Source organism: Myotis myotis, unplaced genomic scaffold, assembly GCF_014108235.1.
Source record: "Myotis myotis isolate mMyoMyo1 unplaced genomic scaffold, mMyoMyo1.p scaffold_m19_p_5, whole genome shotgun sequence".
Taxonomy (NCBI): domain Eukaryota; kingdom Metazoa; phylum Chordata; class Mammalia; order Chiroptera; family Vespertilionidae; genus Myotis; species Myotis myotis.
The window spans coordinates 29,786,525-29,812,523 of record NW_023416357.1 but is presented as its reverse complement, the minus strand read 5'-3'; the positions used below and the strand labels follow the sequence as shown (position 1 = coordinate 29,812,523).

At 43.4% G+C, this 25,999-nt stretch overlaps 2 protein-coding genes across 4 annotated transcripts in view; one reads left to right on the top strand and one right to left on the bottom strand.

Annotated features, from left to right (window-relative positions):
• Positions 1–673: 673 nt before the first annotated feature.
• Positions 674–6,846, bottom strand: CCDC127 (coiled-coil domain containing 127). Of its 3 annotated transcripts, none has more exons than XM_036308497.1 (3): positions 6,710–6,846; positions 5,267–5,544; positions 674–1,979 (listed from the first exon to the last, which is right to left on the bottom strand). In XM_036308497.1, the coding sequence occupies exons 2-3, from the start codon at positions 5,481–5,483 to the stop codon at positions 1,318–1,320; spliced, it is 879 nt and encodes a 292-aa protein (XP_036164390.1). In that variant the 5' UTR covers positions 5,484–5,544; positions 6,710–6,846; the 3' UTR covers positions 674–1,317. The 3 variants fall into 3 exon arrangements, with proteins under 3 accessions (XP_036164390.1, XP_036164392.1, XP_036164391.1); XM_036308499.1 differs by having other exon boundaries at positions 5,398–5,544; XM_036308498.1 differs by having other exon boundaries at positions 5,267–5,397; positions 6,710–6,844.
• A 55-nt stretch (positions 6,847–6,901) lies between these two features.
• SDHA (succinate dehydrogenase complex flavoprotein subunit A) overlaps positions 6,902–25,999 on the top strand; it is a 28,043-nt gene continuing 8,945 nt past the window's right edge. The window contains exons 1-11 of the mRNA XM_036308495.1: positions 6,902–7,040; positions 12,859–12,939; positions 14,191–14,352; positions 16,149–16,292; positions 16,564–16,728; positions 17,956–18,104; positions 18,964–19,088; positions 20,766–20,934; positions 22,082–22,277; positions 23,053–23,224; positions 25,627–25,745. Coding sequence (XP_036164388.1) covers positions 6,978–7,040; positions 12,859–12,939; positions 14,191–14,352; positions 16,149–16,292; positions 16,564–16,728; positions 17,956–18,104; positions 18,964–19,088; positions 20,766–20,934; positions 22,082–22,277; positions 23,053–23,224; positions 25,627–25,745 — 1,545 coding nt within the window. The 5' untranslated portion in view covers positions 6,902–6,977. The remainder of the gene's footprint in view (positions 7,041–12,858; positions 12,940–14,190; positions 14,353–16,148; positions 16,293–16,563; positions 16,729–17,955; positions 18,105–18,963; positions 19,089–20,765; positions 20,935–22,081; positions 22,278–23,052; positions 23,225–25,626; positions 25,746–25,999) is intronic.

Here is a 25,999-nt window from a genome sequence, read left to right as displayed (position 1 = left end):
ACCTTTCCTGACCTCCATGCCACTTCCCTCCCCTGTAAAATGAGGACGTGCAGAAGAGTTCACACAGCAGGCTCGAGGCTGGGGTCCTCTGAAAGGTCTGCTTACAAGGTTGGCTCTTGGCTGGCATCCGGGGCCCTGTGTTTTGGAAGAGTTCCCACCGTTAACTAGTAAGAGTGCTCACTGTGCCTAAATTTTGTACAGTTTGGACTGAACACTTCCTTGTGGGAGTGTGGAATTTGTTGGGTACGTGCCATGCCAGGCAGAGGGTGCCTATGTGATCAACCCTCAACAGAATCCCTGGGTGCTGACTCTAAGGAGCATCCCTGGTTCCCTGGTTGGCAACAACTCACGTGGGGGTTACACCTGATCTCACTTCGCCTGCGTGCCCTTTGTGTCCTTTCCATGTACTCAGTCTTAGCTATAAGCATAGCTCTGTGCTGAGTCATCAAACCTACGGGTGGTCTCGGGGGGCAGTAACATTACTGCACAGGATCGGGGATAGGATTACTTGAGTGACGTGTAAAGCATAGCAAAGGATGACTCATATCAAACTAAAGGATGCTTTGTGAACAACAGGGCCATGAGTGCCTGCCTACCTATTAGTCCGTGGCAAAAATAGAGATGATTTATGTAAAAACATTTTGTAAAGAGTAAAAAAACTACACAAGTGATATTTCTTAAATTGCAGGTATCTTTTATTATATGTCACCACTAGTCAACAATATCTAATGAATACAGACACACGTCAAATTCCAAACATTCACTAGGGTATCAACTGGATACAAGAAACCCCCTTTCCCTTTGGTGAGAGATCTTTAAAACAATACAAAACCTTGACAATATTAGTATTTTCCTATTATCATCTGTTAGGCAGTTCTAATCCACTACCTGACAACTTCTAAATGTAATTTTAGAAGATAAATGATTCGAGGGAAAAACAGTATTTATTTAGGGAGTGATAAGAGCAGACAGGAAATTTCTTATAGTGGGGATCACTATTGTATTTCGCTTTCCTAAAAACAATTTTACCCTAAAGCTAAGATATGAGGTTATACTCTCCGCTAAATAAAATGCTGATAGCTGAAAGACTGCTTCTGAGAAACTCCCTCCTGAATAACTGTGGGGATGGGGAGGAAACCCCGTGTCTGCTGAGGGCTGTTGTACCGCTCAAAGGTGCAGGCTGCAAGGCCCCTCAGTGCATGTGGCCACACACAGGTAGCACGGAAGGAAGGGAAAAAAGAAACCATCGGATAACCCAGAATGTCACAATGACAGTCTGACCTGAGTCATTAAAAGAAGTTTCATTTCATTCTTGTCTTACTCTTCTAGTATGGCTTTCTCTAATTTCTTAAACTTTCTCAGTTCGACAATTAGTTCCCAGTATTTGAGATAGAGCCACATGAGTCTCCCATTTTGGCGTTTGTTGGTGTTCCAGACATCACCACAGTAGGTATCATGCTTAAATATGTCGGTCAAGCCAGCTGCCATTTCTAGGTCAGCAGCAACTGGGTCAGTGGATGCTCGGACCAGTAAGTTCTTCTCTATTTCCAGCCGCTTGCTGCGAGGGAGAACCAGGCTGCAGTAGATACTCTGTCTTTCTGAAAGAGCGCCTTCAAACTCTTTCAGCAGCAGCTGGGCCCTCCTCTGCCAGTCTTCCTCCTTTTCCAGGCAGCTCAGATACGCACTTCTCAAGGGCTGCAACTGCCGCTTTTCTTTCATGACCTGAGCCCGTTCCTGTTCCAAAAGCTTCTTTTCTTCCACCAATTTGCGTCCCTGAACGATAAGGGCTTCTCGATAACTAGTCGTTCTGTTTTGCTCCTTTTCAAGTTCCAAAGACAACTGAGCAACGGCACGTCGGTTCTCTGAGATCATGGCATGGTACTTGGCTTCAAGATCCCGCTGGAAAGCAGCCGTCCTCTGACGGTATGCTTCTCGCTCTTTTTCTATTTCTTTTTGGGACTCCCTAGACCAAATCCAACCTGACATGAGTAAATCGAGGGAGACAAACACACGTAATGAAAACCCAGAGCTGAAGTTCTGTAATCTTTAAAGAAAACATAAAGCAGCTAAGACATGACTTCAATAAACTCTTACGCCCTGAGAGTTACAAAAATATACCACTTTGTATGAAACTATATAATAAGCCAAGTTCTTAAATCAGATAAGGGCTCCCAAAAGATGAGTATGACAGGCTGAAAGTAGGGAGTCCCCCTTTCAGTCTCCTAATTTTCCATGGCCAAGAAAAACCCACTGCTTTCTTTCGCTCTCTACTCTAGCCACAGGGCCCCCAGGTACTATTGGCAAGGTTTAAAAATTAATATAGGTTATTTGTTGAAAAAAATAAATATGGGTATACTTCAAATATTGTTGGCCAGGTTAAAGTAAATTTTAAAATGTGTCAGCTTTGACTGGTCATCACTAGTAAATAGCTGAAGCCCCAGATGTTTGATTGTTATGACAGGGGTACATAAAAGTAAGGTGGAGTGAGAAGTTCAATGTCAAGACATGGTGTCAATGGGCTAGAGTCCGGGTGGTGAGCCTGACTTCCATGCCAACCTGAAAATAAGGAGGCAGCACCACCCTTCTTCTACCAGAGCACTACCCAAGAAGCCAGGCAAAAAGGTGTGAATGAAAACCACTCTCATAACATAATATCCAAGATGCTCAGGTTTCAATAGAAAATCACTCTTCATACCAAGAATCAGGAAGATCTCAAATTGACTTAGAAAAAGATAATCAGTAGCCCCAGCCCATTTGGCTCAGTGGATAGAGTGCTGGCCATAGACTGAAGGGTCCTGGGTTTGATTCCGGTCAAGAACATTGCAGGCTAGATCCCTCAGGGCAAGGGCAGGAGGTAACCAATTGATTTGAGTTAATCCTTCTTCTTCTTTTCTTTTTTTTTGTAAAATGTAAAACTAAAACTTTAGGAAATATATAGGAGAGAATCTTTAGGATCTAGGGCTAAGCAAGAGTTCTCAGACTTGGCAAGTATGACCCATAAAAGAAAAGTTAATAAACTGGACTTCATCAAAATTAAAACTTTTTCTCTGTGAAATACTCCATTAAGAGGCTGAGAAGACAAGCTACATACTGGAAGAAGATGTCTGCAAACCAGAGATCCAACAAAGTACTAGAATCTAGAATATAATAAAAACTCAAAAGTCAGTATTAGCCCTAACCAGTTTGGCTCAGTGGATAGAGCGTCGGCCTGCGGACTCAAGGGTCCCAGGTTCGATTCCGGTCAAAGGCATGTACCTTGGTTGCGGGCACATCCCCAGTGGGTGGCATGCAGGAGGCGGCTGATCGATGTTTCTCTCTCATCACTGTTTCTAACTATCCCTCTCCCTTCCTCTCTGTAAAAAATCAATAAAAAATATATTTTTTTAAAAAGTCAATATTAAATAAGTATCCAATTAGGAAATGGCTGAAAGACAGGAACGGACCTTCCATGGAAGAGGATACACTGATGGCAAGTAAGCGATGAAAAGATGCTCCACATCACTGGCCGTTAGTGAAATGCAAATTAAAATCCCAGTGGACTATCACTACACACCTACAAGAATGGGTGAAGCAAAAACAAGTGACCACACCAAATGCTGGCGAGGATGCCAAGAAACCGGATCACTCACACTCGGCTGGTGAGAACGTAAGATGGTACAGCCACTCTGGAAAACATTTTGGCACTTTCTAAAAAACTAAACATGGACTGACTTTCATGAAAGCTGACAAAATTAGGTGGTTTTTATGACTCAGTGATCTGCACTGTGCCTGCTTCTCCATGAGACTAAATCCAGCCCTAAGGCGTTGAAATTTAGAAGTTCACCAGCCTGCCATCCTGCAAAACACTACTTAACGCTTGGAAAGACTACCTGTTGCCTGTGGCTAGGATGATGAACTTGGTGAGTGAATTGAAAGGTTTAAAGTTACAATTACTAATGCTAATGTAATAATTAGTTTTGAAACTGGAAGAAGCCCTGAAGGGACATTCATTTTCCATTTGTTCTTCAGACTCACCTCTAGCTTTTATAGCTTTTCAGAAAAACCTTTACTTTTGAACTTCTTGCTCTGGGACTTTTGAAATGATGCTTTCTGTCCCTGAGAAGGGTTGAGGAATATTTTATTTTTTCTTCTTGGTTGTCTTGCTTAGGTAATGTGATCAGAGCATTCTTATAAGGATTCTCCAAAGTGTAATTACATGGTTGAGAAATTATATTGCAATATAAGGGTGTTAACTAGACCCCTAGAATAGTTTAAAAGTAAAGGCAGATAAATGATGTTGATAAACTCTACTCCTGTCAACCTCCACTTCCTCTATGCCAGCTCGTGAACCCGAGAAATCCAGGCTTGTAATAAAGCCTCTCCATAAAAAGTATCACTGCTAATAGAGGGAAGCTTTTGCTTTTCTTTTATTTGGATATTCATTTTCTCATATTCTTTTTTAATCTATACATATTTTTATTGATTTCAGAAAGGAAAGAAGAGGGAGAGAGAGATAGAAACATCCATGATGAGAGAGAATCATGAATTGGCTGCCTCCTGCAAGTCCCCCACTGGGGATGGAGCCCACAACCCGGGCATGTGCCCTTGACCTGAATCGAACTTGGGACCTTTCAGTTCGCAGGCCGACGCTCTATCCACTGAGCCAAACTGGCTAGGCCATTTTCTCATATTCTTAATGCCAATGCAGAACCACTGGATATGACAAAATATAAAACCAACTTCTAAATATCAATTTATCATGTAGTGATAATTACAACTGATTGGTGACAGGTAACTTCCCCAAAATGGTGCAAAGTTACTTCAAACCAGAGAGAACTTCTGGCCAGGTGAGCAGGTTCCACAGATGAAGTTTGCCAGAGACTGACTGCTAAACATTAAGCAGACATCCACAGCTGCTGTGTGGGCTTTTGTTTTTTTGGCCCATTTACCTTCCCTACCTCCAGTCTTTATGAGGGCAACTGAAGCAAGGGAACCCGCTTCAGAGCAATAAAGCCTTTGAAAGGAAGACAACGGTTATTAATACCCACGCCACACAAAATGCTCTTAAATATCTTGTCATATTTAACCCTCACAACACATCAAGTAATTCGGATTTGCTACCTCCCATGGACAAGGAAACTGAGGCTCAGAGAGTAATTTTCCCAAGACACACCATTTGGGATCAAACTTTTGGCATACACTTGCATTTGTCAGGTCTCAAAGCCCCAGGTCTTTAGACTCCACACCATCAGCCCAGAAAATCCAGCTCAGGAAAATTGTGACTTACGAAAAGCAGCCAATCCCAACATGGGAACCAACAGGGCATAATTCCATTTGCTTCCATCACCCCCATCATCCCTGTAATTGGGCCGGATATTCCAATTTGGGGGGTCATTTAAGTTATTCATGAAGATATACCTGAAGTAAACAATAAAACCATTAACCATACAAAAGGAATAAAACACATCTGTCACAATTTTATCATCTACTTGGCTCATAGGCATCCTTTTTTTTTCTTCCAGAAAATTTTATTCGGACTATGTATGTGCTGCACATCACTGAATCCTGTAGGGTCAAAAGAAGAAAGCAGTAAGACCTCAGATAAAAGCAGCTCACAGTATTGTTGGGGACAGACATGTCTCAATAACTGAAATAACGAGCAGAAGGAGGAAAGTGCCATAGTTAAAAATGTTTAAAATTATGGTGGTACATTAAGACATGTAAATAGGAAGGTGTCAAAACACTGGCTGCTTTAGGAAAGGTGACAGGCATTGAGGGCTGAAGCCCAGCAGCTGGCAGACCTTTCTGCCGGAAGCTGGTTTCTCTGCATCACCAGGCTGGTTAATATGCATTTGGCACGTCACTGAGTGCCTACACTAGGTTGGGCATTTTCACAAAATACAGTCATGAGGGCTTTCGGCCTGTTTCTATGTTGACTGCCAGTGACAAATCATAGACTGATGACAAAAGAAATAGTCAAAGGATAGTTAAGGAAAAAGTTCAACTCGATTTTGAAAAATCTTAGTGGGTTTTTTCAATAAGCCCTTGTTTAACACCTAAAAACCTAAATTCTAATTGGCAATAAAGAGGTGCCAAAAGATATGGCTCATGACTTCAAGTTAAGTTTATGGTAACATGGAATAAAAAAGTTATACTGAACTGCATGACTTTAAAGAACATGTGGGAAATGCAGTGTTCATTCCTTCGGGCCTGTGGCCTGAGGAAACGTGATTCGAATAAAAGCAACGTAGTCCTACATATAGACACAGGTTAGGCACAAATATATTCTTCATGGCCTTATTTACTAGTAGCAAAAATTTGGAAACAACCTAAATGTCAATAAAATTGGAACGGTCGCTTGTAAACTTACTCAAAATAATTCAAAATTACGTTGCACACAACTGCGCCCCAAAAAGATCTTAATAGTAATCCAAAGTTATGTGAAAAGCGGGATGATGACCATACTACTTCTGAGTATGCTATTATTATTCCCCCGCCACCTCCTTCCACAAAAGGTCTCAGACATCTCACAACAGAACAAAAAACAAACATCATCTGGACCGCTGGTGACATCAGGCGAGTGCGTAAAAGCACCTAAACCCGGAGCCGAACCGGACCCCGGTCGGGTCTTCAACCCGCTCACCAAGGGGGCTTCCACAGGAGAGACTCGGTCCGCCCCCGCACACAGCCCAGCCTCCAGCTTCCCGAGCGCGCGGAACCCATAACCTACCCCCTAACCGGGAGCGCCGAACGAGGAACTTCAGTACAGCAGGGTCCACGAGTCTTCTCTGCGCAGGCGCGGTGCCCCTACACAAGCCCCCGCCCCGGGTCCCCGCCAGGTGCGCAGGCGCAGTTTCTCTTCCAGCCCGGACCCCGGGGGCAGCGTGGTGCGCAGGCGCAATGTCCTCCCGCTTCGACCCCGGGCGCGGCGACTTGCGCAGGCGCTACTGGCGCGGCTGATCGCGGGGACTGGTGAGACTGCGCAGCGGTAGTTGGACATGTCGGGGCTCCGAGTTGCGTCGAGGCTGCTGCGCCCCAGACGCCTGGCTCTGACCGGGACGGTGAGTCAATACCGCGGGCCGGGCCCGGTCCGTCTGGGCTCGGGCGGGCGGGGCCGAGGTCTGTGCAAATGGTCCCCGCAGGCCAGGGTGGAGCAGAGGCTGGAACCCCGCGCCCCCGTCTCTGATCTGCACGGGCTGGGGACGGCCTGCGGACTGGAGCGGGTAGGACCCGTGGGGCTCCCCCGAGAGGGTCGGACACCATCAGGGCGGCAGCTGGACTTTTTATGAAGCCGGCCGGGCCGCGTCCCCGTGAAGGTCATATGCTCCCGCGAGCCTTCTCGGGATCCCCTTCTGTCCGGGGTGTGGATGCCCCTTGGGCCAAGGTCTCCTGGCCTCCGCACCCCGCACTTGGAGAGGAGGCGGGCCTGCCCAAGGTCACGCCGGCAGGTAGCGGCCTGCCGGTGCCCCAGGCCTCGGAATCCCCAAAGGCCTGTGGAACTGGGGTGGAGGCGGGACCTTGCGTTTGGCCGGAGGCGCCGGCGGGGCGGGGCACTGCCTACAGTCCGGACTGATCCCCGCAGCCCCTCAGTGGGGCGATGTTGCAGCCGAGGCCCCGGTGGGGTTCGAGCCCGTGCTCCCCGCCGGCCCCGTCTTTGCCGCCCAAGGCGGGGTGAGGTGGAACGCTTGTCTAACAGCCGCACCTCGGCTTGCCTTGCAACCGTTTGCAAAAAATCGGGGCCCCTTTCGAGAAAGCGCAGTTGTGTGTCCACACCGAAGCCTGGCAAGTAAGTTTAGGCCCTTCGTTTTGGGTTTTGTGTCGTGGCCTTTGTGCACACGTTTGAAAATTGGACGAAGAATGTGGACACACTGACTGCAGAGCCGCATTTGGGAGAGGACGCCGGGCGTTCGTGTTCCTGCGCTACCTGCGGAGGAGGGTCGGGAAGGACATGGCTCAGCCTGCCGGGTCCGTACGGCTGACCTGCAGAGGGTCCCTTCCGCTGCTCTCCGTGCCGGGTTTGTCAGACGTGGTCTTTGCAAGTCCATCCTCAGAGTCCATCTTTCATGCATTCTGCAAGCACACTAAATTTAGAGCATTTAGTTGTTGGTTCTTTTAAATTAATTTGTTCACCCACCTACTTAGTAATTTAACTTCAGTGTAAAAGTTCCAGTAGGAACCAAGGCATTTAACAGTGTTGACATGACGTATGTCTGTAATTATACCTGCAGTTGTCTTCTTGAAAGGTATATACTAAAAAAATGACGTTAAATATGAGAGGGTTTAGTCAACCATTCATTCTATCCTGCCAACACCAGAAAGCATTTTATTTTATTTTACAGAGTGACGGGAAGGGAGGAGGGGGAGAGAGAGAGAAACATTTTCACCCCACACCCCACCCCCGATGGGCCCGCGGGGGTACGTGCCCTTGACTGAGACTTGAACCCTGCGACCCTTTGGTCCCAGGGCCTATGCGCTAACCACTGGAGAACCGGCCAGGGCCAAAAATATTTTAAATACTTGCAACGTGCTTACTGACCAGAGGCACCCCCCACCCCCCATTTTGGGCTCTAAAATACAGGTGGGGAGTCCAAGTGAAGTTCATAGTCTGTGGAGTATTTTTAGTCGGCCAAACATGAGCAGGCTTGTGCTTCTTCTTAGGTGAAATGGCAGATTGGTAACTAGTGGTGATTGAAAAAGGGCTAAAGTGTCTGTCCTGAACCCTTGCATTCCTTGTGCAGACTAAGACCCTCCAGCCTGTGGAATTTCCTTCACTCATCACCTATCCTGTGTCAGTTTATGAAAACAAAAGCTGTTCTTTATCCAGGCTGGGCTAGAATTCTGGCTCCAGCTTATAGCTGAAAGTGGGTGAGGTTCTAAGCACAAGAGGTCAGTGTGTGTAAATCTTTGGTATTGATTGGAAGTGATGTTTTTTGAAGTCACCAATTAGCTGCCAGCACTTTACTTACCTTCATTTTCTCCTTGAATCTTCACCACTCTCCCGTGTTTAGGTAGTTGTAAACATGATGGCAACATAGAGATAGTAAAATTGAATCAGGTAGGCCTATAAAAGATCGCCGTGATGAAGATAGGTTTTCCTATGGAAATTAATTCTGCCCTCAAGCAATGTATTTATTAGAGATTAAGACTGGCAAGAACAAAAGCATCAATTTGACAGAACAAAAGAAAGAGAAATTTATGATGCCAACTGAGACATATCCATGGAAAGTAGATGATGAGGATAATTTGAATCAAGTCCACAGAGAAGTTTTCTTTATCTCATTTTGTACAATTCTGTGGTGTTTCCAAGCCATTTAATATTTACAGATGCTTTCACATTACAGAATTATCAAATCTGTTTTGCCTTTATTTCCTTTCCAGTTGTCCTAATGGACTGACACAATTAGAACTGCCCAGACTTGGAGACCCTTGTCCTATCTAAGCTAACTTATTTTCTTTGCATTTATTGTTCTGAATATGTTTTAATGGTGTGTCTAAAATTACTTTTTTTTTTTCCTTGGTGTAAAAGAGTGCCAATCCCATAGAGTTTTGTGTCCCGTGTAATGTTTTTCCTGATTCACTTGAATAATTATGGTTTGGCTTTTATATATAACCTGGGTATTCATCTTACTTTGGAGTTCCAGAGATTTTTTCCCCCCCCAAGGGTCCTTAGATAGGAGGGAAAGTACAGGATCTGGAGTTAGCGGGGCAGACCCAAGTCCAAAGCTCAGGTACCCTGGATAGATTCAGTTTCTCTGTGGGGTTAATGAGGACTCTGATGTAATATGTGAAATATTACATCTGTGTGTGTAATATGTGAAATCTGGCTCATCTGAGCCAGGACCCACAGCTGGCAGCCTGTGCTCAGTAACCTTGTGAACTATATTATAACCTTGTCAGCTGTATTTTAAGCATCCTGTTTTTGAATTTTTAATGAAAATAATTACACATAGTTAGTTGTTAAAAAAAAGAAAAAGTCAATGAGTGCAGAAGGCTTTATAAATGAAAAGGAGTAAGACACACCACCCCCACCACCCCTTTCCACAGACCTGTTCCCCAGTGGAATCAATTCTGAATTGTTTCTGGTATTGACTCTTGGTATTTACCTCCTTTTCTCTAGCTAACATGCAGGTGCATTTTTATCCATTTTAGACATGGACTTTTGCTGGTAAGGATTTAGTTTACTTAAACCACAGTCTCAGCTCTCCCAGTATAGTTATGAAATCACTTTTCAGATCCTCTGTTGGCTTCTTTTGTAATTGTATAGATTATACTTGCAAATGAGTTTCTTGTTCATCATTTGTAGGTTCTATTAGTTGAGGATTTCCCCCACTTTGCTAGATTGATGATATCAGTATCTCTACTCTTCTCCTTTCTTTGCTCTCCCATTTACCTCCTAATTCAGTCACTATACTATTAAAAGGTCTGAGTGTTCCTTTTAGTTATACCTTAGGTAGATTTCCCTATTCGTCATGCTGCCCTGTTAGAAAATGTTTGATGGTTCTCTTAAAAAAAAATTAATTAGTAAGTGGCACAAAATTAGTTTTATCTAAAGGCAGAAATTGGATTACAATTGGACTCTCCAAATTCTACAATCAGATTTAAATACAAAAGTTAGTGTTACTATTTTCCACAGGGAGACAGTGTAATCATTTGTTAAAGATTTCATTATAGTAGCTGCCCCTTTTTAAGTGTGTTTCTTTTTTTCTTAATATATTTTATTGATTTTTTACAGAGAGGAAGGGAGAGGGATAGAGAGTCAGAAACATTGATGAGAGAGAAACATTGATCAGCTGCCTCCTGCACACTCCCCACATGCCCTTGACCAGAACCAAACCTGGGACCCTTGAGTCCGCAGGCCGACACTCTATCCACTGAGCCAAACTGGTTAGGGCTAAGTGTGTTTCTTTATTTAACATGAACATCCGAATAAGTACTTAGGGAATCTCACTGTTCTAACTTTGTATTACAAAATGTATCGTTCTTATTGGTACTGTTACCTATATCTATATTATAGATATCTAATTACCTATATCTAAAATTATTTCAGTGACTTAATTCTTTGTTAAAATATGATTTTGCCATTTAAAAAATTAAATTGAAGCAGAGGAATTTTGTTCTTTTTAATTCATTTTCTGAAGGAAAAAACTAAATTGCCCTATGTCAGTAAAAACAAATGTGCTTAAAAATAAATTGGAGAAGAATATCGCTCTTGTAAGTTCATCTCTATTTGAAAATACAAGAAGCTACTTTGTAATTGGAGCAATGAAAATAAACTCAAATATATGTGCCAGTCATCATTCAGTCTCAGGGTGAGAGGGAGCTTTAAAGGTAGAAGCCACCTCTGACTTCCTCACAGGTGGTTAAGCCATCCATCCTGGCCTGAGTCCTTGCATCTTAGAGCAGCGGTTCTCAAACTGTGGGTCGTGACCCCTTTGGGGGTTGAACGACCCTTTCTCAGGGGTCGCCTAAGACCATCGGAACACATATATAATTACATATTGTTTTTGTGATTAATCACTATGCTTTAATTATTATTCAATTTGTAACAATGAAATTGGGGGTCACCACACCATGAGGAACTGTTTTAAAGGGGCGCGGCATTAGGAGGGTTGAGAACCACTGTCTTAGAGCAAAGTCCACTTAGTTTACAACAGCTCAGTGAGAGTTCATTTTGTGTTTTGTCAAATTCTCTTCCCTGTAATCCTCACTTGTTTGCCCTACAGAATAATTTTTTTAACCCACATAGTAAATAACTTCTCTTCTAAATTGCAGAATACTTGAAGGCATCTCTCATATCCCCTTTTGTCATTATTGAATGTACTTATTTTCTAAAACTGTTCTTTAGTTTTGTTAATCCTCACCTGAGGATTTTTTTTCCCATTGATTTTTAGAGAGAGTGGGAAGGAGGGAGGGAGGAGAGAGAGAAACATCCATGTAAGAGAGACATGTGCGTTGGATACCTCCCACACATGCCCCAAGGTTGGGGTCATGCCAGGGCTGGGGATCAAACTTGCAACCCAGGTATGTGCTTTGTCCCAGAATCTAACCTCTGACCCTTCCCGTGTGCTGACCGGCGCCCTAACCACTGAGCATGCCAGCCAGTTGCTGGCCATTTTAGTATATGAAGAATGTTGCTTCTCATACTCCGCTGTGATTTCATTAATACCAGTTTTGTGTAAATGTTTATAGGATGGGACCTTTAAGCCGAGACTTGGAGAATTGTAGAGGTTCCCTAGGGATCGGCCAGGAACAAGTGTCCAGGTGCTGTGGTGTAGATAGATGAGAGGAGATGTGGCTGAGGCCCAGTGCCAATGTAAAGAGTGGCGAAGCATCGCAGGGCCTGGAATCCTCAAGTGTACAGTGCAGGGATAACGGCCCTGGTGCCTAAGTGTCACAGCCACCAGTAGAGCCTGTTCTAGAGCATTGATCTGCTACAAGGTCCCCTGTCTTCCCAGTGAACCGCAAAACCTCACAGACGGGTGTGGCTTCAGTGATTCAAAAAAAGTGCTTCCTTGTTTGCAAAACTACCACTTACACAATGTAGATGTCTTCCCCGTTGTCCATTTAAAGTAACATAAATTCAGAAATTAATTTGAAAGTATACCTTGTTCATTTCCCAGCTGAGTCAGTAAGTATCCTGTTTGGAACCAGCTTCATCTAGAAGTAGTTTCCTTAAAGTGTCAAGTCCCCTTTGGGCTTGTCTGAGTCCTTAGCCCCTGCTCTACCCTTCAGGTTCAGTACAGGCTCCCAGGTGAGGTTTCTAAGTGAGGGGGAGCATCCAAGTACATACAAAGGTTAACAACTCAGGAGAGGAAATTTAATTACCAGTCCCCTGTTTCTTCAAGATACTTAGTGCTCTCCATCCCTCTCTCTCACCAGCGGCCGTTATCTTCGGGATCCCGTGGTTTTGACTTCACTGTTGATGGGAGTAAGAGGTCGTCTGCTAAAGTTTCAGATTCAGTAAGTTCATGACTTTTTGTTATATTATAAATTATTATCTTGGCTTAGAGGGATAGTGATCTATACCAGTTTTTAATACATTTGGTTAATACACAGGTCTTACCTAAAGAAAAAAATTCTCGTTCCAGTGCATGCCCAGATTATTTTTTAGTGTAGTAGTAGTTAGTGTATTATAAACATAGATACTAACATTTTTTTCTTACAGCTGTTATGTAAACCAGACCAAAATTTAAATCAAGTAAAGCAGCAAAATAAAAAAATACAAATGACAAATGAGCAGTGTTTACGGGGGCGGAAGATGACACCCTACTCCACACAGGACCCTGGAGGCTCTTTTTTGTTTAGTGAGTTCGTCTGCTCTCTGTGGAAGAGATGGAAATTTGCTTGCAGGTTCTTTTCTCATAACCTCACAATAGTTACTGAGTGCTAGTTGGCACCTTCTCAGTTAGAAACGCAAACCTGGGCCTGAAATGGAGTTTCCTTGGTTCTTCTGAGGTCACCCAGGTGAACTGGGATAAGCTTATCTACATGGAAACAGTATTTAATTTTAACATTTTCATGAGAAGCTTACAGATCACAGATGGAAAATCGTGATCACCATATTATAAGCTCAGATTCATTTAAGCCTATGTATATAGGTATAAATAAAAAAAGATAAGTAAGATGATAATTAAAAAGAAAAGCCAACTTTAGAATTGGTATTTTGGTCTGTGTTGGTGCTTTCCTTTGCATCCATACATCTCCCTGCTTGGAGGTGAACCTTTACGTTTTCAGCATTCCAGTTAATGATGGTTTCCTAGCTCCACAGGATAGATGGCTCTACTTGGTATGGGCAGAGCTGGCCCCTTTCACTGAGGGTGTGCCCACCACATCTCAGGATTACAAGTTGTAGGTATTCGGCCTCACACAGGGGGAGGCTCTTTGGGCATTTGCTCTTTTGTGTTTCTTTTCATTCCCTTTAAGACAGGGGTCCTCAAACCTTTTAAACAGGGGGCCAGTTCACTGTCCCTCAGACCATTGGAGGGCAGGACTATAGTTTAAAAAAAAACTGTGAACAAATTCCTATGCACACTGCACATATCTTATTTTGAAGTAAAAAAACAAAACAGGAACAAATACAATATTTGTATTTACATGTGGCCCGTGGGCCGTAGTTTGAGGACCCCTGCTTTAAGATCTTTGACTGCAGCTACAGGCTCAGTGTTTGACATATTTGAATGGGTGACTGACAAGTGAATTTTTCTTTTCCAGATTTCTACGCAATACCCAGTAGTGGATCATGAATTTGACGCTGTGGTGGTTGGCGCTGGAGGGGCAGGCTTGCGAGCTGCGTTTGGCCTTTCTGAGGCAGGGTTTAGCACCGCATGTGTTACAAAGCTCTTTCCCACCAGGTCCCACACTGTGGCAGCCCAGGTAAGAGAAAAGGACTCTCTCAGTGCTTTGGGCACCTGCAGGGTACTGTGCTGTCCAGACTCTGCCTGAACAACTTCCTGCCACAGGCCGCCCTCCCACCATGCCCCTCGCATTCACTCAGCTCACTCCCTTGGGGATCTCTGCCCACACGACCCCTGCTCATTGCCTGGAACCTTGTCATTCTTTTTCTGCTCTAGTCACACATGGCTTTCTCTGGCCGCTCCACCTACACCCCTCCCTCTTCTTGGTTTAACTTTCTTTGTTGCGCTTAACAGTCTGAAATGAGTTTGTCTCTAGGCTAGTTTTCTTTTTTTAATTATTTTTTATATATATTTTTATTGATTTCAGAGAGGAAGAGGGAGGGAGAGATAGAAACATCAGTGATGAGAGAGGATCATTGACCGGCTGCCTCCTGCACACTCCCTACTGGGGATCGAGCCACCCTAATCTGGAGCAGCCTGTATTCAGTATCCAGCAGCGTTCTTCAGGAACTTAGCTGTCCAGATACTTTGTTCTAAGCTGTGCTTTGTAAACTAAAGAACTAATATATAAATTTGGGGAATTTGTTGTCTAAAAGGAAAAATACAAATAGATAATTCTAAATAATATTACAAAATATGTTCAGGTAGTGCGGTTTTAATAAAAAGAATAAGGAAAGGAAAGCTTAACTTGAATGTTGGTTCTTGAGAAAAGAGAGGTTTAATTGAAGGACAAGACAGGCAACGGCCTGAGAAAGTCTGAAGAGTACTAGGAATGCCCAGAAGACCAGGCATCTGTGGCCCTGATTCTTACTAAGAGTAGCAATAAAATAAATAGCACTTATGCATGCACTGGGCCAAGTATTTTTGTGATATTTTAAACCAGCTTTCTGTATCTGGCACTATAATACTTAACATATTTTATCAGAATTGCGTTTGAGTTTTTAGTTGGAGGGGTTGGAGAAGGGAGGGAGGAAGTAACAAGGTTCCTCACTGTCTGCCAGTGAATCACTTTGTCCTAACACATAATTTGGGAAACTGAGGCACAGCAGCACTAAGTGGAGAAGGAATTCCAATGTGGGTGTGCTTGATTCAAAAGTTGCGATTGAATAACAATTGGAAAAAAGAGAGGTAAGTTAGGAAATGTGCCTTTACTTGTGAAAAAAAAAAAGATTAAAGAGGAGGAATCCAATTTTAAGTTGTGGGGGGAAAGGGCGAGCCTTAACATTTGTCCCTGTGCTACGTTTTCTGTGCCTGTGAGGGGTGGAGGCAGTGGGGATAAGGCAGGGATGGGGTGACCATGCACCGCAAAAGGAAGAGAATGTGGGGAGTGTGACTCTTGAATTTGGAGTGTATTACTTGGCAGTAAGTGCTTCTCATCTTTAACACATATCTACAGATTACTATTGCAAACATTTTGTCATGAAATTATCCAGATTTGTTGAGTACCTTTTATGTGCCAGGTTTGGTAAGAAGGGTTGCACATGTAACCTCTCACTTAGTTCTCCAGATAACTCTTCGAAGAGGTTAGCTTTATGTCCTGTTCACAAGACTGAGGCCGAGGGATGCAGTACCTTGGCCCACAACATTAGCTTGTTAAGGGGAGGAAGGGTGATTTGGAATCTGTCATGCAGTGCTGCCTCCCTCTGCTAAGGAAGGTCCTGGGATTGGTCTGTAGTCAGATCATTCACGGATAGTTACCTCATAAGTACTCAGCTTCCTCCAAATCCAGTTCCCGGGGAGGGGCCAGGGAGAGATGAGCCTGGAAGATGCCATGGGGCTCCCGTTGTAGCTCATAAAGTTGCTTTGTGTTTCCAGGGAGGAATCAATGCTGCTCTCGGGAACATGGAGGAGGACAATTGGAGGTGGCACTTCTATGACACCGTGAAGGGCTCTGACTGGCTGGGAGACCAGGATGCCATCCACTACATGACAGAGCAGGCCCCCGCCTCTGTGATTGAGGTAAGGTGCTCACAGTCTGTTTCTAATCGGATTGAGGCAGGTGTGGTCAGCAGAAAAGTATGGTGTCAATTCAATATAACAGGGAAATATTTTCTGCTATTAACCATTCAATTAATTTAACAAGGAAATTTCTATCTTTTCTGAAGTGTTGACCTTTTCATAGAATATATTAGTGTTGGGTTTGCAGATTTAGGTTGAAGTTGCTTGGAATAAATTAGCCATGAGTATCTTGATTCCTCTAAAGTAATAGGTGTTTGTTTTTGTTTCACAGCTAGAGAATTATGGCATGCCATTTAGCAGAACCAAGGATGGGAAGATCTACCAGCGGGCCTTTGGGGGACAGAGCCTCAAGTTTGGGAAAGGTGGACAAGCCCATCGTTGCTGCTGCGTCGCTGACCGCACCGGCCACTCACTGCTGCACACGTTGTATGGAAGGGTGAGGCCGCCCTGGGTGCCCGGGGTGATGGGACATGGTCCAGTCTGGCCAAGCATGTGATGAGCCGAAGATAGGCCACCCTGGGGATGTGTCAGAGTATCAGAATGTCAGCCTAAGGAGTGTCATAATAAGCAACAGAATAACGGTAGGCCATGTGTAGTAATTGTTAATTGGAAAGTATCTATTTTAGAAAAATAAATTGATAATCATTACATACCAGGTTTGAATGTGTAATCTCACACTGAAAGTCTAAGAGCAGAGCACGTATTTTAAGGCCCTTTTACCACCTCTGAGTTCATGAACTGATTGATTTAATAGACTGTTATAACTGGACTAAGACTTGAGGGCTAGCAGTCACTGGATAATCAGGATCAACCTTGGCGTGGCCCAGTAATCAATATTCTGAATAATGTTGATTCAGAATAATCAGTATTCTGAACTCTTGTTTATAAATGGGACAGGCCATTGATTTGCAAGTATTAGAACACCAGCAGCTTTTCTGGCCAAGTGTGTTGACAAATATGTAACAGGACTTGCTCATCCCATGGAATTGTGTGTCACATGGGAAGCTAACAGTTTCATGAGAGACCCTCCCATTAGCCAAGAGGACTGTCAGATCCAGGGCCTGGGCCACCATTGTCCAGTAGAACCTTCTGCCATAGATATATGCTTATCTGGGCTGTCCAATCCAGCAGCTTCCCACCACATGTGACCATCACAAATGTGGCTGATGTTCTGAGGGGCTGAAAGTTTTGTTTTATTTAGACAAATGTGGTTGCATAGGGCCAGCAGATCCCATATAATTCAGCCCAGCCTAAATCGAGACCCTGTGGTCCATGGGCCCCAGCTCTAGTGTCAAGCTGCGTATGGTGCCAGAGAGCCTGTAGTGCCTATTAGGATGTGTACAAATAAGGGATATGTTAGTACATTACCAGTCGCTTCTGGAGTCAGTCTCCTCGTTGCGTGCACTGACGTGTGTGCACCTTTTTATGTTTTGTTTATACAGACAGGAGTAGAGCCCCTTTTGTGTTTCACGATAGTATCAGCACTGGGTTGATGTGAGTTGGCGTCTGTGACTTGTTTCCAGCCTGGTACTCTCCCAGGGTTTACCTGATCTTTTTGCTACATACCTCACATCAAGGTTTTTAACCAGTTCACATAAACAGCATCGCCTTATATGTTGGTTTAACACCCTAAATGGGGGCTCTATTTTTGTTCCTGTTTTAGTCTTTGCGATATGATACCAGCTATTTTGTGGAGTATTTTGCCTTGGATCTTCTGATGGAAAATGGGGAATGTCGTGGTGTTATCGCACTGTGCATAGAAGACGGGTATATCCACCGCATCAGAGCAAAGAACACTGTTATAGCTACTGGGTAGGAATCTAACTTTTATTGTATTTAATTTCTCTATAGGGAAGTTGAGTTTCAGAGGTCCTTTATCCTAATAAAAGTAGAGGCATTTTGAACATGTGGTTCAGACACAGGCCTTCAAGAGGGCAACAATATCATCCACTTCTGAGGTGGGCAAGAAAGTGTCTTACAGTTTGCAGGGGGGGGGGGGGGGGGGCGGGGGGGGGGAGGACGACCCTTGGAAAACTGAGGCCTAGAGAGTCACATGACACTTCCTGGAATAATATCTCTTTTGCTTTAATGGATACTGGTGTGTTTTTTAAAATATATTTTTACTTATTTCAGAGAGGGAGGGAGAGGGAGAGAAACATCAATGATGAGAGAGAATCATTGATCGGCTACCTCCTGCAACCCAGGCATGTGCCCTGATCGTGAATGGAACCGTGACCTCGTTGTTCATAGGTCAACACTCAACCACAGAGCCATGCTGGCCAGGCTAATGGATACTGTTTTATACTGACTTCTCAGATAGATAAATGCTGTTTGTTTATTTGATGAAAATAAGTAGATTCCATTTTATATCAGCAGTCTCTTATTTTAACTCTTTAAATGTGAATCATTTAAAAATTTCATTTAAAAATTTCATTATAAAAGTGATAAATGCTTATCATAAGAGGAATTGCTCAAACAGCACAAAAGTACTGAAGTCCAAATGAGAGTACCTTCTCTGTCCCAGGCTTCCCTCACCGTTGCCCAGGTGTGTGCAGAGGGCACCTGTGGTGGTGGGTAGGCTGCTGTCCACTGAGGGCTATTAGAGAAAGGAGGTTCCAATGGGGCACTGCATGCAGTCACCACTCTCTCTCTGCTGGCTTATCTTTTCCAGAGGCTATGGGCGCACCTACTTTAGCTGCACGTCTGCCCACACTAGCACCGGAGATGGCACTGCAATGGTCACCAGGGCAGGCCTTCCCTGTCAGGACTTGGAGTTTGTTCAGTTCCACCCCACAGGTAGGATGGGGCTACTTTCGTGGAACTGAGGCTTTTGTGTCTTCTAAGCACTCAGTACTCATGGAATGCTTCCTGCAGTTCCTATACAAACTTCCCTGCTTTCTCATCTCTCGGGTCCTAACTTGTCATTTCCTCAGGAGACTTTCCCAGCTCCCCCAAGGTAGTGGAGGTCCTGTCTTAGCTACACCTGGCCCAGGTGTACTTATTCCACTCATAAAGCAGCAATTGTTCAGTGTCCCTTACCACTGGGTTGTCAGCTCCAGGAGGTAGGGGCAGATCTGTTTCATTTACTGCTGTGTTCTCAGTGCCTGGCACCTGGTAGGACCTCAGTCAGTATTTACTGAAAGTGAGGGGAAGAACATGTGACTAGAAACGTGTCATGGGCAGATTTCAGTTTGTAGGGAGAACATCAGGCTGCCTTAGTAACAGAGTGCCATCAGGATGCAGCTCTGACATGTAGGGATCCATGAGGTGCTAACGAGTGAGGATGCCAGTCATGGTGGAGATGAACTCATCTTGGGTCATCAGACAGTATAGGTGTGGGATTCAGAAGGGGGGTGGTCTCGGCTGGGGTTGCAGGTTTGAGAGAGTTGGGGAAATGTTATCCATAAATGAATCTGAGAATCTCTCTTGGGAGATGAACTCATCCTGACCTTTTCTTTCTGAGTTGCTTTTCTGACCTGTCAACAGAGGAGACTTCACATATGGTGGCGGTGGCCACCATGCTAAGAGCTAGACCTGTGTTTTCTCTTTGCTCTGATCAGTATGTTCTTTCTGATCCCTGAAAGGGATTAAAAATAAAAAAATGTATTAGGTGGTTTTATAATTACTAATTTTAACTAAATCAGAGTAAGCTCTATTTCTCATGCTTCCTTTTCAATGTGTGAGAAATAAACTACGGGAAAAAATGCCATTGAAACTAGGAACACGTAGGAATTTACATTCTTTTAAAAGCAAGATGACTCTTGATGTAGGAGTGAAAGTGTTAGCTGTAAAATTTCTTTATGTATCTGTCTCCTTTGTTAAAACTGAAGCATGGTGTGGCATTCCTCATTTTCATTACATTGAGGGACCGAGTTGAGGTGAAGGGTGTAGACCTTGTGTGTTGCCAGGCATGACTTGGCCTCTGTCCTTCCCAGGTGGATGTTGGGCAACTTACTGAGCTTTAATTGTACTTTTCTAAAAATGGGGATAATATTACCTGGAGTCATTGGGAAACTTAGAACTGTACATAGCAAGTACAGTATAAGTATTAACTGTAAAATAATTACTATTGTAACGTATTTGGTTATTTTAGATACAAATGTTCCAAGTTATTTTTTTTTTTACCTCAACTAGTCACCACAATTTCAGTGTGCAAAAGGATGTTCAAAAATTAAAAGCTGAGACATTTAACATACACTTAGCTATGCTGAAAGGTTAAAATGCAGTTAAAATTAGAGTACTCAGCAGGGCTGTATCATTGTGCACTGCAGCTGTCTTTCTTCCTCACTCAGTGTTTTTGTTATTGAGAAACTTTGTACTTACTATTCCTTAACTTTTCTTCCGTCTTACTCTGACTTTAATGTCCTTTACATACCCTTTGCTTCCCTCTCCCCCCAGATATCTTTTAGAAAATACTTGCATAGGTCTAGCATCGACAGGTTATAAATACTCAATTAATTGGGTTCTTTGCAGGCATATATGGTGCTGGCTGTCTCATCACAGAAGGGTGCCGTGGAGAGGGCGGCATTCTCATTAACAGTCAAGGCGAGAGGTTCATGGAGCGCTATGCCCCAGTGGCCAAGGACCTGGCCTCCAGGGACGTCGTGTCCCGGTCCATGACTCTGGAAATCCGTGAAGGAAGGTCTGTGATCATCTCCCAGTGGGCCTGAGTGCACATGCAGGCACGCAGAGCCTCCTCTCTCTTCGGGGCTGTTGTTCATGTCTACATTCTAACATGGGCTGGTAGGGCTTCTGTGTGAATTGCAGCACCCACCCCCACCTCTGCCTAGGCAGGCAGGCTTTTGCCTCTGCTTCTTCTGACTGTTGTCTGTTAGCTTATATCTCTCTAGAGCAGTGGTTCTCAACCTTCCTAATGCCGCCACCCTTTAATACAGTTCCTCATGTTGTGGTGACCCCCAACCATAAAATTATTTTCATTGCTACTTCACAACTGTGATTTTGCTGCTGTTATGAATCGTAATGTAAATATCTGATATGCAGGATGTATTTCCATTGTTACAAATTGAACATAAAGCATAGTGATTAATCCCAAAACAATATGTAATTATATATGTGTTTTCCGATGGTCTTAGGCGACTCCTGTGAAAGGGTCGTTCGACCCCCAAAGGGGTCGCGACCCACAGGTTGAGAACCGCTGCTCTAGAGAGTTATATTTTGAGAAGTTAGCCAGTTTTTTTGTTTTTGTTTTTCTAAATTATCACCCAAGGATGATTTTTTTTTAATCTTTGGAACATAATTTGTGTGTGAAAGTATGCGTATGTGATAGAGACAGTCATTGTTGGAGAAGTGAGACATGACACACCCAACCTGAAAATAGTGTGGGAGCCTTTGGTGCTGTATTGTGTTTTAACCCTTGTTTGGGGACCTTCAGGTGTGTGGGCTATTCTGATACTTTGCTGTACTGTGGTGACACATCAGATATCTGCTGGTATGACCTTTGGAGGTTTTACATTTTTCCATTAAAAAATGAGAAGTCAAATGTTACTTGGGAGTATTTGGCATAAAAGGGCTTTCTGATGCACTTACCAAGGAAAGCATAGCAAACTGTGAGCCCTGTGAGGCCAGGATGTGTGTCTGTGTGTTGTTCATGGCTGTATCAAGTGTATGGAGTCCACTCTGGCCCACATTAGGTGCTTAGAAAAGGAGAAATGAATGGATTTTTTCAGTATCAAAAAATGAGGAGCCTCATATGCTTCGATTATTTTGTAATCTCATGTTTTCTGTAATCATTGTTCTTAGCCTTATATTATACTGTTCTTTTTTACCAGAGGCTGTGGCCCTGAGAAAGATCACGTCTACCTGCAGTTGCACCACCTGCCCCCGGAGCAGCTCGCCATGCGCCTGCCTGGCATTTCAGAGACGGCTATGATCTTTGCGGGTGTGGACGTCACCAAGGAGCCAATCCCTGTCCTTCCCACCGTGCACTATAACATGGGTGGCATTCCCACCAACTTCAAGGGACAGGTGACTATACAGCTGGAAAGAGGGCGGGACAGTGGGCCCACCTCACAGTTGTTCCTGTAGATCTCAGAGGAAAAGGCAGATGTCTTTCTCAAAAAAGTACCTGTTGTTTCATAGGCTGCACTTCCTTTAGATTGCTGTTACTGGACAGCAATACTGCGTTCACTCCTTAATAACAATTCTTAATAATTTATTAGTCCCTTCTTAGTAAATAGTCGTACACATCATTTGCAGTTTTTTCCTATATGATCTCGTTATTTTTACAGTGACCTTGTAAATTGTGTGTTCTTTATAATGTATATGTTTGGGTGGTTTGCAGTTCACAAAGAGCTTTTCAATCAGTTGCTTTTAGTCCCTCCTCATGTGAGGTGAGTAGGAATTATATTCTCACTTCATAGATGAGTTATAAGTTGGAAGACTCTGAATTACGACTCAAGTCTTCTACCTCATAGTTTAATGTTCCCAAACCCTGCCATGCTCCCTTTATCTGAATCCAAAATCAGAGACTGGGAATACAGGAGGTTAAATCAGTTGGTGGGTGAGGTTTCTGATGGGAATTAGTGTGGGATTGAAATTACAGGTGCTGCTATTTGGGGTCCTTTGACCTCAGCACAGGGTAACCTAGTATCTGGAGGCAGAGGGAGGAGACGGGGTCAGCACAGGAGGTTCCCTGCAGACAGAGAAGATCCTGTCCTTGCTCTGACCTATAGCACAGCTGCTCCTTGCAGGGAAGGGCCTATGCAGACTGTGCTCTTACATCTGTTCCTCTTTTCTGAAGGTTCTGAGGCATGTGAACGGCCAGGACCAGGTTGTGCCTGGCCTGTACGCTTGTGGGGAGGCCGCCTGCGCCTCAGTGCACGGTGCCAACCGTCTGGGGGCAAACTCACTCTTGGACCTGGTCGTCTTTGGCCGCGCGTGTGCCTTGAGTATCGCAGAGTCCTGCAGACCCGGTATGTTTTCTTCAAGTAGCTACCCAGTTTGTTTCAGGGGCAAGAGGTTACAAAGTCAAGGTCTGTAATTGAAGATTTGCTTAGTGGACATATAGCGGTGGTCTGGTTTTCTCCCTGGAAGTGAAACAAATTCAGAGGTTTACATGGTGGCAGACTTAAGACTGGACATAGGCTGGGTGGGGGGCTTAACAGTTATGAGAGTAACATGTTCGGGCAAAAAATATTTTTGCAGTTACTATGTTCTGCTTAGAAAAATCTCTATTAGGAAATTGTTAATTTGAGGGGAAGTTTATCACATATTACTTGCCTGATATAAATTATTTGCTTGCAATGAAATATTTTTTATTTTTTTTAATATATTTTATTGATTTTTTACAGAGAGGAAGGGAGAGGGATAGAGAGTTAGAAACATCGATGAGAGAGAAACACTGATCAGCTGCCTCCTGCACACCCCCTACTGGGTACCAAGTACATGCCCTTGACTGGAATTGAACCTGGGACCCTTGAGTCCGCAGGCTGACGCTCTATCCACTGAGCCAAACCGGTTAGGGCGCAATGAAATATTTTAAATCATAGATATAAATGAATATGTAATTTTTTGGTAGAAAAGTAATTATAGAAAAGTAATTTAGGCCATTCTAAAAGTATAGTCTGCTAAAGGAGAAAGGGCTGACTGAATGCAAACAAAACAAAGGATGGGGTTGTGGCTCCACTTCAGTGATAAAATGGGTTTTAAGCAATGATTTTCTCCGTGTGGTAATTTTAAATATTTGCAGAGGAAAAAATACTATGTACCACTGAGAACAGGACCTTCCCAAGGGTCTGTCTTCACAGAGACACTTCCATGCTCTGACCAACACAACTCCAGGCTGAAATGCAGAAGCAGGGCCTTGCCTCCAGTCATTGTGTCAAAGGCAGGAATTAACCCACCTGGTCTGACCCAGATTTAGTGCTCATTTTCCTAGCAGAGAATCTGAAACCAAATCTTCAAAAGCATAGCAGAAAATTTGAGGCTCACTCTTTGAAAATGAAAAACAAAAAGGAAGTTTTATAAGAATACCTTATAATTTTATATCTGGAGGATCAATGGACACTTAAAAATGTTTTTAAACTCAGCAATAGAAAGGAACAAACTACCCATACATTCAACAATATTGATGAATCTCAAATGTATTAGGCTCTATGATCTAAACCAGTGATGGTGAACCTATGACACACGTGTCAGAGGTGACACGCGAACTCATTTTTTTGGTTGATTTTTCTTTGTTAAATGGCATTTAAATACATAAAATAAATATAAAAAATATAAGTCTTTGTTTTACTATGGTTGCAAATATCAAAAAATTTCTATATGTGACACGGCACCAGAGTTAAGTTAGGGTTTTTCAAAATGCTGACACGCCGAGCTCAAAAGGTTCGCCGTCACTGATCTAGACTCAAAAGACTACATTTGTATGATTCTATATATATATGACATTCCGAAAAGTGGTTGCCAGGGACTATATCCTGCTTGTGGTTGTGGGTAAGGCTATGTTAACTCTTTGCCCAAACTTAAAAAACTCTACACAAAAACTGGTATTGTACTTTAATTATACTTTACTTTTTAAAGTGCAAAAAGGAGAGAATGTTTGCACCACTACTTCCCTCAAAATATTTTAAAAATTAAAGTTTTCAAACCCTATTCTGTATCCTGATTATGGTGGTTACAGAAATCCATATGCTTATTAAAATGTGTAGAACTATGCACCTAAAGAAAAAAAAGTCAATTTTACTAAATGACAATTTTTTAAAACATAAACAAAAGCAAACCAGAACAGCAGCCTGCCTAGAAGAGCTCAGGAAGATCAGAGAGGCCAGTGCCCTGCTTGATTTGCAGACCTTTGTCTCCTGGGTGTATTACATGCTGAAGAAAATACATTTAAAAGCGTCACCCCAAAAAAGCCCTAAAATTCCTCAAAACATTATCTTCTCAGAAAGTCAAGAACAGCAGACCTTGAGGTATCGGTTAGGTACATGGGTACAAGGGTCAGGATCAGCAGGAGATATAAACACAGCTGGCCAGGCCTGTTGGAAGGAGGTTGGCAGATTTGCGGAGAACCGCCATTCGAAGGATGCCATTTTTCCCCATAACAGAATAATGGTGCAAAGTTTTAAATGATGGTTTATCTTTTGTGCATTCAGAAATTAGTTATTGGACACCTACTCTTTGCCAGGCATTTTATCTTTATGTTTACTTTTTGACCCCAAGTCAACACAACCTCGGGTATAGGGTGGTGAGGTAGAGTTTCAGGTGCATTTTCCAAACTCCCTAAAAGGTTAAAATACACATTTGGTGTCATTAAATTTGTCTGTTTTTTCTCAGTGTTTTTCAGAAGTTAAATTCTAGCCTTTTTATTCTTTAGGAGATAAAGTTCCCCCTATTAAAGCAAATGCTGGGGAAGAATCTGTCATGAATCTTGACAAGTTGAGATTTGCTGATGGAAGCATAAGAACATCAGAGCTACGACTCAACATGCAGAAGGTAAGAACCTGCACACACACTGTAAGCAGACCAGCCGCATTGATAGCTCTGCACTGGGGTTAGGAGTAAGTAGCAGAAGGACATATTTTTTGCTGTATCAAGTAGAAGTACAAAAGAGATCAAATAAGATAGAAGTGTATGTCTTTCTACGTAGAATGCCAAGGGCAGTAATAGCGACTGCAGCATCAGGGAACTCAGCCTTCTCTCGCATGCTCCAGGATGCTTGCGTGTGGGCTTCCTTCCTCACACCATCT

What these genes read in the sequence shown, in the direction of transcription:
- CCDC127 (XM_036308497.1), bottom strand. Translation starts at nt 5,483, where the DNA reads ATGCCTATGAGCCAAGTAGATGATAAAATTGTGACAGATGTGTTTTAT. An exon ending in GTTGGGATTGGCTGCTTTTC is followed by an intron (nt 1,980 to 5,266) that starts GTAAGTCACAAT and finishes TACTCATGTCAG; the next exon opens with GTTGGATTTGGTCTAGGGAG.